Raw genomic sequence first — 13584 nt, 5'->3', positions numbered from 1 at the left:
TTCAATGTATGAAAGTGGGAAGTGAAAGTGAAGTCACTCAGTCATGTCCGACTCTTAGCTACCCTGTGGACTGCAGCCTACCAGCCTCCTCCGTCCATGGGATTTTCCAGGCAAGAGTACTGGAGTGGGGTGCCATTGCCTTCTCCGGAGTAATAATGTTAGTAATATTTAAAAGCTCAATTCAGGGGCTTTCCTGGTGGTTCAGGGACTTCCTTAAGGACTCAGCCGCCTGTAATATGGGACGGGCAGTTTGATCCCTGGGTTGGGAAAATCCCCTGGAGAAGGGAATGGCTACCCACTCCAGAATTCTTGCCTGGAGAATTCCATGGACTGTAGAGTCCATGGGGTCGCAAATGGTCGGATAGGACTGAGCAACTTTCACTTTCCTTCTGGTAGTTCAGAGGCTTCCCTGGCGGCTCAGTGGTAAAGACTCCACCTGCCAGTGCAGTGGACATGGGTTTGATCCCTGGTGGGGGAACTAAAGAGTTGGACATGCCTGAAGTGACTGAGCAAGCATGCACGAGGGAGCTAGGATCCCACTTGCTGCAGAGAAACTAGGCCCACATGCCACCAATTGCTGAGCCCATGGGCCACCTAGAGAGCCCATGCACCCCTTTAATGCATGAACAGTCCCGACTGCCGCAACTAAAACTGGACACAGCCAAATCAATAAAATAAAATTAAAACAAAATAAAAGCTCAGTTTAAAGATAAGAATACATTTCAAATGTCATAGTGTTCACCTACCTTTTGCATAGTGGATCTTTCAATAGATTCTGTGTTACAACGAAAATAATTTTTCTGCTCCTTCTGATGCTGTTCACAATTGCTTCAAGTTCAAGGACACCTGCCTCAAAGTCCCTTTCTTCCAGACAAAATCTGAGAGTATGATCTTCTTCCTCCATTGGGGAGAAGTGCTTCCAGACCCAATCCCTATCTTTATAGGCATGAATTATATATGCTGCATATTCAAACTGCTCTGCTCTGTCTATTTCTTTGAAACCGAGAACTCGATGCACTGAAACATTCCAATAAAAAGATATCCTCCAGCCTTCAAAATGGATGAGCAGTACAATAAAGATAAAAATCAAAAGGATATTGATGTTAATCATGAAAAGGAGTTCAAATGGGGCGCTGTCTTTGCAGGGCGATACATCGAAAAGCATTACTGGGTAACCATGGTATTGGGGCGGAGTGTTGCAGAGGTAATGGTTCGACAGTTCAGAGATGTTGGTGTGGGTAATATTAATCCAATTAACAAACCAGGCAATGCTTTCACAGGTACAATCAAATGGATTAAAACGCATATCTAAATAACTCAGGTTTCTGAACGCTGGCCCAAAAACAGTCTTTTGAACAGATGTTATGAGGTTCTTCTGAAGGCTTAATGACTTCAGTGACACTTGATTATCAAAGACAGATTGTGGAAGGATATTTAAATTATTCATTCCTAAATCAATACTCTTCAATTCACGTAAGTCCTTGAAGGCTTCCACTGGGATCTCATCAAAGCCATTAGACCCTAAGTTAAGGATGTGGAGGTGAAAAAGGCCCTTCAGAAACTGAACAGGGCCGCCAGGGTTGGCATGCTTCCAGAGCCGAGCTAAGTTGTTATGCTGCAAGTCCAGAATTTCTAGTTTCTCAAGACCCTTCAGCAACTCGTCATTTATGTTGGCTATGTTGTTGTTGCTTAGATCCAGAATGACCAGGTTCGGAAGAGGGCGAAAAGGCGAAGGGGAGCAGTCCACATTTTTCAGGGCCACCCTTCGGAGCATCAGTCTTTGAAGGCTTGGAACTGAGGTGAAAGAGTTGGTGGTCAGCTCTAGGTATTTGTTGTAGGAAAGGTAGATTTCGACAATATTGTCTAGGCCTCTCCATTCCTGGCCTGTGAGTTCTTGCCCAATCTCATTAAGGCCGAGGTCAAGGACCTCCAGGTGCCCCAACCAAGAAAAAGCACCACTCTGAATTTTTGAGATTTTATTTTTGGTTAGGTTGAGTAGGAGCAGAGGACAACCAGCGAGCGATAGAAATGTCTCATTTGTTAAAGTCCGCAAACTTGAGAAGGAGTTGGAGAGACTTAAAAATTTCAGCCTCACCAATCCCGTGAAAGTATTTCTTTTTATGCCTGGAAAGTTGTTATCGTCCATGTTGAGGTACTCCAAACATTTTAGCCACTGAAAGGAAAAATCGTCAATCTTGGGGAGCGAAGTCAGTGAAATGCTTTGTCTAGTAAAAGACCGTCTCAAGTCCAGGCGTCTCAAGTTGGAAAGCCCATAAAAAGAGCGAGAAGACAAATGCTCTATGTTATTATACTCCAGAGAGAGGTATTCGAGATGTGGAAGCCAGGCAAAGGAGTCATTACCCATCACACGTAAGGAGTTACGGGAAAGGTCCAGCGTGGTGAGATTCGTCTGCTTCAGTCCATCGAAGGTCGTGTGGCTGATTGTGTCCAGCTGGTTGCTGCTCAGGGACAGATTCTCAATGCTTGTGTTTGACAGTTCCAAGCAGAGCTTCTCTGTGAGACTGGGGCTCAGCTTGGCATTGTTCAGAGAGAGGCCAGATAATTCTCCAAGGGCATGAAAACACCCAGGAGAGAACTAAGAGTGGGATGGAAGAAGAGGTTAGTATTGAAAACACAGCAGCCTGTATGACCTTTGGAAAACAGGCACAGTTCTTTACTCAATTTCCTTTCCTCTCTCACCACCTCCTCCGGGTTTTCACTCCATCCCTCTCTCTCCCAGCTCCTTCCTCTGTGCCTGGGTCACCCGCCTCCTGCTCCAGCCTGTACTTCCATGGTCACTGGCCACTACTCAGCACCCACATCTTGGCCTCCCTGCCACTTCTTCAGAGGGTCTTCCCTGATCTCCCAGACTAGGTTAAGTGGCATCCCTGGTGGTTCAGACAGTAAAGAATCTGCCTGCAATGCAAGAGACCTGGGTTTGATCCCTGGGTGGGCAAGATCCCCTGGAGAAGAGAATGGCAACCCACTCCAGTATTCCTGGAGAATCCCATGGACAGAGGAGCCTGGTGGGCTACAGTCCAAGGGGTTACAAATAGTTGGACACGACTGAGTGGCTAACACACACACTTAGCCCTTTTATTTCACCACACTGAGTATAACTGTAATTAGTAAACTCTTTGCAAAGTAAGCTCTGGGGCAGATGCTGTTTCTGTCTTGGTGATCACTGCTCTCAGTGAACACCCCGGAATGAACGAGCGGACTTTATTACCACCCATTGACCGAAGTGTTCACTGACAGGCACTTTCCCTTCTGTGACTCTGAGCTCCATTGACACTCTCTGTTTTTCCAACAAGTTTTCTCCTGACTATTTCATTATTCTGTTTCCATCTGTCTTCTGCTCTACCCCCCAGTCCCTCACTGGAAGCCTTGGCTGCCCTGGGACTCAGTGCTGGAACAAGAGGGCAGAAGGCAGGAGAGAAGGAATCCAGAGAGGATAGATCAAGTCTACCGGGAGTGCAAAGAGGCTCTGGTTTCTAGCATGTCACTTCTGTGACCTTAGGGCTAATGGAAGAAATAACAAAGACATGGAAGAAAGTGTGCTTTATCATAAGTGAGTCAAAATACAAAACAGGAAAATGATTAGATTCAGTTTAGTCGCTCAGTCGTGTCCGACTCGTTGCGACCCAATGAACCGCAGCACACCAGGCCTCCCTGTCCATCACCAACTGCTGGAGTCCACCCAAACCCATGTCCATTGAGTCAGTGATGCCATCCAACCATCTCATCCTCTGTCACTCCCCTCTCCTCCTGCCCTCAATCTTTCCCAGCATCAGGGTCTTTAATTAATTAAGGGTCAGATTAATTAAGGTAAATCTATATGATAGGGTTATTTTTCTGTCACTAAAATGAAATTTTTGAATAACTCTTAATGACATGGAGGATACTCATGACATGATATTAATTTTAAAAGGCAGGATGCACCATCATCCTCAGAGAAGCAATACAGCACAGCTGGGAAGAGTACATGCCCTAGTCTAACACTTGCAGAAACTCAGCTCTGTTACCAGCCCATCACCTGAGATTCTGGGTAAGTTCCTTAACTTTTCCTCATCTCAATTTACTCTTTTTTTTTTTTTTAAGTTATTTATTTATTTGGCTGTGCCAGGACTTAGTTGTGGCATGCAAACTCTTAGTTGCATCACGTGGAATCTAGTTCCTTGACCAAAGATTGAATCTGGGCCCCTTGCACTGAGAGTGTTGCGTCTTAGCCACTAGATCGCCAGGGGAAGTCCCTCAATTTACTCCTGTGTAAAACCACGATAAGCATAAGTTAGTTACAGAACTGTATAAAATTAGGCTGTATTCCTTTGCTAATCACCTGAAACTATCACAACATTGTTAATCGGCTATATCCCAATACAAAATAAGGTTCATAAAAAAAGAACTTGTCACAATGCCTGACACATAAGTACTGTATGAATTTCAGTTGCTCTGTTGTTATTTCTTTTATTACATGGAGAAAAGCTGGATACAAACATATCCAAATTCTAACACTGGTTGCCTTGGATCGTGGGGATTTGGATGATTTTTTTCCCTCATTACTTAACATCTTTTACATTTATTTATTTACATATTTCTACAATAAATGTTCTAAACAAAAAAATGCTGTTCAAAACGAACACAAATAGCTTGAGTAAGATATTTAATTATTATCTCAGGATAATTTCATTCACAGTCTCTTTTTTTATCTGAAAAATCAACATAGCTTTAAAAAAATTTGATTTTGCTTAGAATTCCCGATACTCTTCTTCTTGGTTTGTAAAGGAATAAAATACAGACATACCTGTATGCAAAAATCATTAGCAAATTGATGGTCATAGACCCCCCAAAAAAGGTTAGGTTTACTCCGTTATAGGAAGATGTTTGTAAAAATATAATGCAAGGTATCATTTATCGAGAACTTCCTACATGCCAGAAACTGCTAAATTCTTCCCCACACAGCCCTATGGGGAAGTGTAATTACTATATCCATTTTAGATTTAGGGAACTGAAGTAGACGGAACTTGAATCATTTGCCCAATTACATAATTGTTAACAGATAAAGCCCAGACAGGGAGTCAGCTAACCCAACTCTAAAGTCTGTGCTCTTAACCATCATACTATTATTAACTTTTCCAGGACTTCTGTACAAGAGGTAGCATTATTTCCACTTTATAGGCAAGGAAATTAGACCAAGAAAAGTATGTAAGTTCCCCAAGGCCAAAGTTCTGGTCTGTAGTGGACCCTCCACTTCTTTTTGACAGCACAGCCCCAGATTCTGGATTCTAATAGCTACCAAACTCACTTTCTTGTGAGGCTGATGGCAATGGCCCAAAGCAGTATGTGTGAAGGATTTCTGGAAAACATGACAAAGGTTATCATCCCTTCCTCATCTCTAGCTTTAGATTCTCATCCATATGAAACAATTAGGGTGTGCCCACACTGAAAAGTACAAAGGAATTTTTACCTTACCTCTTTGATTTGATTTGATGACAACTCTAATCTTTTTAAAGAAGAATTGCCAAGGAAATCAAATTCTTCTGGTGTTAGTGAAGAAATTTTATTATTTGATAATAGAAGCTCTTGGAGGTTCTCCAGTTGGAGCTGAGTTCCTAATTTAGTAGATGATAAGCCATTATGAGAGAGGTCTAATTTGATTAAATTCTGAGGAGGAAAAAAAATATGTATGTAAGTTATAGTCTTGGCATCAAAAATGGTTCTTCTAAATGTACATGCATCTTAGAAATAACTGGACAGCAAAATAGCACATCTCAATTATTCTCCAGAAAACTGTAGGAGTAGTAAGAAATCCTGATTGTTACTGAAAACACCATTGCTACAAAGATGAATTTCTTAATTCAAAGAATTTACTTCTCTTCCAAAATATAAGGACAAGTTTTATTTGTCATGATGTAAAGAATATTCTTAATAAGCATTTTACTTATTTATAATAAGCTTTCATTTATGATGTAGGAAATATTCATGTCGCTTATCAAGTAAATAGTCATGCATTAGTCTTGAATCTAAACAACAGAAAAAAAGTTGAAGAAACAGCGTCTTAAGAGGCATGAAGAGAATGTTACTGGCCACGAAATTTTAAAAGGATTTTTATATTGAGAAATATTGGTGGTTGTGTAAATTTTGCATCCTGACTAGTACAGAATACTAATTTTTATTTGTTTCGTCTGTGCTTTGGGATGTTTTACCATTTCGTGCTACTTTTGAATATGTAAACTTCCACTCAGGTAAAACATAAGGAAAAGCTGATACATGTTAGGGCAAAGTCTTATGTAATGTCTATTAATAGCATAAGCCTTCAATTTATGTTTTAAAAATAAAAATAACATCTTGCAAGCAATTAACCAGATTTTGAGGTCTTTGAGTCCAAAGACATTTCTTCCACATCAACATCAGGTATGACAAGAAAGCATTTCAAGTCTCCAGCTATCCAATGAATCATTTTATAAATATGTCTAAGCGTATTAAATGTGTTCATTATTCTTGGTATCTAAGGCCAAGGGATGCTCAGTTTTTTTGTTAGCCCACAAAATGAAGAAAACAAAGAGTTCTGAAAATAACCTTGATATAAAAAAGCACTTAATAATTGCCTCAGATTTAGCATACATTTTGCATGGATTTACAATTCAAGCAAAGTGCTGACAAGAAAAAGGTGGTAGCCATTGGATAAGCAATACTGTAGAAGATTTCATAAATCAAAAGGAGATAATTTTTAGTTGAACAATTTGCTTTATAATGGGTCAATTTGTTAACTTTATTTAAATCAGATTTTGGACTCGACACTTTTTCATCCCTGCAGATGCTAAATCAGCAGTACTGAGAGTTTATTTGCCTTTCATCATGGGATATTCTGATTCGTCTCCACATCTTGTATCTAAGTTCTGTTTCAAGTGGAAGGATGCAAGAGAGGAGAGTTCTTTATAATTAAGATTGAAACTGACTTAAGACAGTATTTGCTCTTTTGAAAATATTTCCAATCATAATGGCCATATTTGAGTGTGGGGTACCCCTCTTCCCATTTATGTAGATCAGACTTCTCATTCTTCACCTCGATAGCTACAAAGTCTAATGATGCATAAACGACTTGAAAACAATATTTGATAATATATTTTTCATTTCTCACATGAAAATGTTCATTTCCTTCTTACCTTCAGGTTTTTAAAGGGATCGTTTTTAATTTTTTGGATTGAGTTGGACATTAGATGGAGTTCAGTCAAATTCATGCAGAAGATAAAGGTTTTATCAGAAAGCTGAGATATCTCATTGTGTTGGAGGTTCAAAATTTCCAACCAAGGGAGACTTTGACACAGTTCTGGCTCCAGCTTTGAGATGGAGTTAAATCCCCCATCCAAGATAGTAAGTTGGCTGTATCTCGTAAAATTGGCAGGTGGCAATCTTCTGAGTTGATTATGGGTGAGATTCAACACAGTTATGTTTGTTGGGAGGTCATCAGGTATTTGCGTCAACTTCAGATGACTGCAATCAGCTACTTCATGTCTAACAGTACATTTGTGGGCAGAAGATGTACACAGTATCCAACAGGTCAACAGTCCCGAAAAGAAGTGGATATGATAAGGCAAAGGTCTGCTCATGCTTTTGCCTTATAAAGAAAAGCATAGACATAATGGACAGCATTAATAACATACGCTTTCATATTCATTGGTTTATTCCTTGTAATAATATGCAACCAAACGTGACTATGTGTCCTCTTGATACTCATAACATTTATGATAAACAAGTATGTTTTATACAAATAATACATCAAGTGGACTGAATCAGCACAAAAAACTCACAAATGGAACCCACAAACTCTCCCCTTCCCTGGTGACTCAGTGGTGAAGAACCTGCCTCCAATATGAGAGACCTGGGTTTGATACCTCGGTCAGGAAGATCTCCTGGAGGAGGGCATGGCAACCCACTCCAGTATTCTTGCCTGGAGAATCCCCATGGACAGAGGAGCCTGGCAGGATACAGTCCATGGGGTCACAAGGAGTCGGACACAGCTGAGCGACTAAGCGAAGCACACGGCACAGTTGCAAACTTCCAAGGTGAACCTCTTAACAGCTTCTACTTTTAATTCTCATGGTCACTTACACAAACCTGAATGATATCCTTATGTTTCCATTTCTTTATTTCCAGACATTAAGTAGTTTCTTCCCACACCCCAAAAAATAAGGAACTTAATTATATTCTTTCCTCATCCTCTTCACATTTCTCATTAGTTATTTTTTATTTCATTTAATCTATTGTTACATTTCTCATTTTAAAACCTATTCCTAAAACTCTTCTCCTAGTACCATAAGGGTAGGACCTCTATTTACCAGTTCATAGGCACAGTCCCTGGAGAAGGCAATGGCACCCCACTCCAGCACTCTTGCCTGGAAAATCCCATGGATGGAGGAGGCTGGTAGGCTGCAGTCCACGGGGTAGCTAAGATTCAGACAAGACTCAGCGACTTTACTTTCACTTTTCACTTTCCTGCATTGGAGAAGGAAATGGCGACCCACTCCAGTGTTCTTGCCTGGAGAATCCCGGGGATGGGGGAGCCTGGTGGGCTGCCGTCTATGGGGTCACTCAGAGTCGGACACGACTGAAGCGACTTAGCAGCAGCAGCAGCAGCTGCAGGCACAGTCCCTGAAATACACTCCCCTCCTTGTCTAGGTGACATTTACTGCTTCCAGAAGGGCAACAGCTAGAGATCAGAATTACTGAGAAGGATTAAGCCATTTATAAAACATGTAAGGACTGAAAGACATTCCCAGATCTGGAGATAACACTTCATCTGCTAGAAAAGACTCTCCAAATGCCAGGCAGGGTGAGTGAAAAAGGAAAAATACACATACTCTTATGAAACTTCAGAATTGTGATCACTCACCAAAAACGTCCTAAAACTCTCTAAGGAGAACATATATGATCCATTACTTCCACAGGAAAGAGATCCTGATGGCTACAAAGCTTTTCACCAGCAACATAAGTCACTAGAAAACAATAGTGATAAGCTTTCAAAACATTCATGGGGAATAATTTTGAACCTCAAATTTCATGTCAGGCTGAACAATTAAAGATAAGGGGAAAAAGCATTTTGAGATATGCACAGACTCCATAAGTTTATAACTAAGCAACCTACATAAAGGACTTTAATTCTAGAATGTACTTCGGTAAAACAAACAAAAACACAGCGAGAGAATGAGATGAGAATGAAGAGCTGATGTTTCATGAGATGTAATAGAAACAAAGAAAGGCTGAAAGAGATGAAAAGTAGATTCACTGAGCCTTGCAATTTTGGAAAACCTAGGATTATACATTTCTTTTTCCAAGTGAAAGACAATAATGTTTGGGACATGGCGTCTGGAGCCAGGCTGCTTAATCCTTATTTATAGTTTGGCTTGTACAGTTTGGTTTGTAAATTCACAACATTTTCCCCTAAATTTACGCAGACACACATTAACATGTAATCCTACTTGAAAATTTGGAGCCAACTTCCCCAAACCAGTACTGCCCGAGGCTGATCAACCCACATTTACTCATTTCTGACCTTTCTACACGTCTGGACATTGTTCCATGTCTCATCTTCTTCCATTTTCCTTTTTAGGCCGAAGAAAGCTGTTTACTCACTCCTAGGAAAGCCTGAATGTTTTCTCATAGTCAGATTCACTATCGAATGTCAGCCCCTATCTCCTCTCCAGCCAACAAAACTGAGAAAAGGAGGTAAGTTCTTTAAAGCTCAGAAGGCTTTGTATCTTTAAGAAAAGATATGATTTTTTGTTTGTTTTAAGAAGGCGGGTGCAAAATGATTTCTATCACTTCCTCAGTGTGCTTTCCCACTACAGAACATCACAAAGAAAAAGAATACCACACAAAATGTTTCATCACGTTAATTAGAAATTGCTGCTGTCACTTGCTCTCTGTGTTACCATACACTTCTCCCCACTCCTTCACCCTCTCCCCTTTCCTCTGTTCTCCTTGTTGAATGATTCTGACTCCACTTCAAGCACCAGATCAAATAAAGACCAAAGAATGTTCAAACCAATGTAATTCTAGCTTTACCCAACATGAGAGCTCCTATCCCAGTAAGAATGTAAAAAATGTACCTTCACTTACTGTGACGACAGCTGACCGTTCCTTTTTTCATTAGTCCAAATCCAGTTCGTTTTCATGTGGGGAATGTGCTGCAGTTTTGAAAGTGAAACTAAAGTTAAAAAAAAAAAAAAAAAAGCTTTTCTACTTGGTACATTCAAAAGAAAAACATCACAGTCTCAGAAGTGTTTTCTATTGCTTCTTAAAAATGTCTTCTTTTTCCTTTTCCATGTACAGTCCCTTCGGTTTTATTAAAAGGGTCACAGACACAATGACAGAGAATGTTGAAAGAATTAAGACTTCACCCTTTCATATGAGCAGAGCTAATACTCTAGAGGTTGATGAATATCTGACTGAGAGTGAATTCCTCTATTTTTTTTTTTTTCAAACTGAAGTCTGATGCATGGCTGTCAGAAATCTAGTAGAATGTGATTAGAGGAACAGAAAAAACCCTCAGTCCCTAATTAAAGCTAAGTACTTTCACTTCTCTTATCTCACTTTATCTTTTCAGCAACCTTGGAAGGCAAATAATGTAGAAATTAACCTTTTGATGAAAGAGACCAAGTTTCACAGTAGAGGAAAACCTGGCTTTGGCAAAGCCATGAGCCAGTCCTAACTCATTCTGTTCCACTTTACATGGTCAGACTCTGTTAGGGAACAAATAGACACATCAAAAGAAAATTCAGATTCGCTATTTAGTTATCAATTAGCTTTACTGACTTCAACTAGTGTAAGGAATATGCTTGTCAAAAAAATGAACACATCTTTTTCATTGTTAATGTAACATGATACGATTAATTTTTTTTTAATTACTCAATTTTTTTTTAGAGTTGGGAGGTAAGTTTGCTTGGGGGTAAAATGAGAAATGCAGCCCGGGAGATAGCATTTTAGATAGCTCTGAGAAACTATTCAGAGGAGGCAAGAGGAGGAACTAGGATATATGGGAGTTTTCCAACCAAGTGCAGGTAGTCAGGAGTATCAATTCAATCACTAATTAAAGAAACCATCATTAATTAAAGAAACCAGACTTCCTGGTTTCTCAGGACTTCCCTGGTGGCTCAGATGGTAAAGAATCCACTTGCAATGCAGGAGACCCCTGGGTTGGGAAGAACCCCTGGAGAAGGTAATGGCAACCCACTCCAGTATTCTTGCCTGGGGAACTCCATGGGAGAGGAGCCTGGTGGGCTACAGTCCATGGGGTCACAAAGAGTCAGACAGGACTGAGTGTCTAACACTTTTCAAGGAATTTAGCACCTTTTTATGTATAGGAAGATGCAAGAGTCTGGTTCCACTGAAATCATTCCTTTGATGTACACCTTAGCTATCTGGGGCCAGAATCCTATGTTTTCACATCTTGAGTTTCCTCAGGGCTCACCGTGGGGAGTGGCTACAGTCCGATGGCTGCTAAATGGCAGGTATTCTTTCCTTCCTGAGTTCCTTCAGGGCTGAACAGCTCAGGTTGGAGGGCTGCAATCGCTGATAACTATGACATCCTTGTTTACTGATATGGCAGGAAATTTTCCATTTCTCACTATCATGTTATGTAGTAAAATATAACAATCGGCAGGAACTGTAGAGATCACTGAATCCAGCTTCTTTGTTTGAGAAAGAAGGAAAATGAAACACAGAGAGAAGAGGGCTTTGCCTGAGGACATACTGCAAGCTGCTGCAATGCTTTATACAAACAAGGGAAGAAAAGAGCCTGGAACAGGTGAAACCTGTCACTAGCTTGACTTGACTGCAGAAATGAGAGCAAGAAATACATTTGTTTCAGATGCAAAATGCCCTTTCCTGGGCCCCAGCATTGGGCTTACCACCTTGTGGCTACATTTTTCTGAGCCTCTGTTGTCACGTCTATGCTATAAGCATAAGCAGGTAGCTGTCCTGAGTAAACGATTTATCCACTACATCTACGCATTGGGATGTGCAGTAAAACATTCCCAGTATCCAGAAGGTTTCTCCTCTGTGAGCCCCCAAAGGCAGGGCAGGATGTACTTGTGTGTGACTCTCCGGTCACTCTTCCATGGTAGGTTAACGCTGCTGGCTCCAACGGACCAGGCTGCCCTTCAATATTCAGACCCTTGAGTGGTCTCCACATTGACCCTGGATTTGACCACATGACTAGCTTTGGCCAACGGGATATTAGTAAGCAGGCAGCTAGCCAAGGCTGGATAAGCATTGGCATGTCAGGACTTTCCCGCTTCCTTTCAGAACCCAGTGGCCATGTGGCGAGAAGCCCAGCCTAGCCTTGTGCAAGGCAACAGGGAGGAGAACCGAGGGTCTCGCTGGTATCTCCAACGGAGCAGCCAGAAGATGGCCACTGAGTATGCCACACTGGGACCGGGTCTTCCAATCCCAGTTGAGTCACTCCAGCTGATGCCCCAGTGAGCAGAGACGAGTTGTGCCCACAAGTCCTGCCCCAACAATTCCAGAAGAACAAACATAAATAACGTGATGTACTAAATCAAAAAATTTTGGAGTGATGTGTTAGACATCATTACATAAAATTCATTTCTTCCATAATCCAACACACCCATCTCTTATGCCTTATAACTTCTTGTACATATCAGGCTTTCCATAATGTTGGCTGAACTAATGAATGGCTCCCCAAAATAATTTTTATGGTGATCTCATAATGCAATTATCAGTTTAGGCATAATACCAGTTCCCATTGAGATATGATTAGTCCTCAGTTCATGCTGGCTTCTAAAAACAACACAGGTTAGTTTCTCTCCAGTGTATGTTTCTTAATTATGCATTAACTTATTTATCTATTATGGTGGTAGGTGCTACAGTGAAAAACTTTATTTTCCCCTTTTTAAGGAATTAAAACTGTGATATATGTCCATACGTGGACTTGAAACAACCAAATCAAACAAAACAGAAACAGACTCACAGATACAGTGAACAAACTGGTGGTTACCAGAGTGGGTGGGCGGGAGAACAGATACAAACTTCCAGCTACAGAGTAAGTAAGTCACCAGTATGTAACGGATAGGGAATAGAGTCAATAATCTGAGAACAAGGTTGCATGGTGACAGATTATAACTTGACTTATTGTGATCAAAATGCATAAAGATACTGAATCACATGTTGTATACCTGAAATTAATATAATATTGTATGTCAATGATGATTCCAAAACAAAAAACTTCCCATCAGTTTATTATGTGATCAGTATATTATGGACCTAGATAAACAGTTATATTTCCCTCAAAGCATCAGATGACAGTCAGTTTGAACTGTGCTCACTGGTCTCCTTTCACAACCACTGTTCAGAAAGGACATTAACTCTGCTCTGAGTTGTCTGAAATTCCAGAAGGCATTGCTTTTTCTTTGTGAACTCTTCCTCTAAAGTACAGGCACATGCGGCTTCCCTGGTGGGCCAGTGGTTAAGAGCCACCTTGCAATGCAGGGCACATGGGTTTAATCCCTGGTCCAGGAAGATCCCACATGCCATGGGGCGACTAAGCCTGTGCACCACAACTCC

At 40.9% G+C, this 13584-nt stretch overlaps 1 protein-coding gene across 5 annotated transcripts in view; it reads right to left on the bottom strand.

The window, feature by feature from the left end:
• Window positions 1-13584, bottom strand: part of TLR3 (toll like receptor 3) — a 373039-nt gene that overhangs the window by 1131 nt on the left and 358324 nt on the right. The window contains exons 3-6 of one of the 5 annotated variants that reach the window (XM_070781564.1): window positions 10120-10207; window positions 7167-7618; window positions 5473-5664; window positions 747-2596 (exon numbers count right to left, since the gene is read on the bottom strand). In XM_070781564.1, coding sequence (XP_070637665.1) covers window positions 747-2596; window positions 5473-5664; window positions 7167-7618; window positions 10120-10150 — 2525 coding nt within the window. In that variant the 5' untranslated portion in view covers window positions 10151-10207. The other 4 variants (XM_019953358.2, XM_019953359.2, XM_070781566.1 and 1 more) reach the window with 4 other exon arrangements.

Source organism: Bos indicus, chromosome 27, assembly GCF_029378745.1.
Source record: "Bos indicus isolate NIAB-ARS_2022 breed Sahiwal x Tharparkar chromosome 27, NIAB-ARS_B.indTharparkar_mat_pri_1.0, whole genome shotgun sequence".
Lineage (NCBI taxonomy): Eukaryota > Metazoa > Chordata > Mammalia > Artiodactyla > Bovidae > Bos > Bos indicus.
The sequence above is the reverse complement of the archived record's forward strand: the minus strand, read 5'-3'. Positions and strand labels throughout refer to the sequence as shown.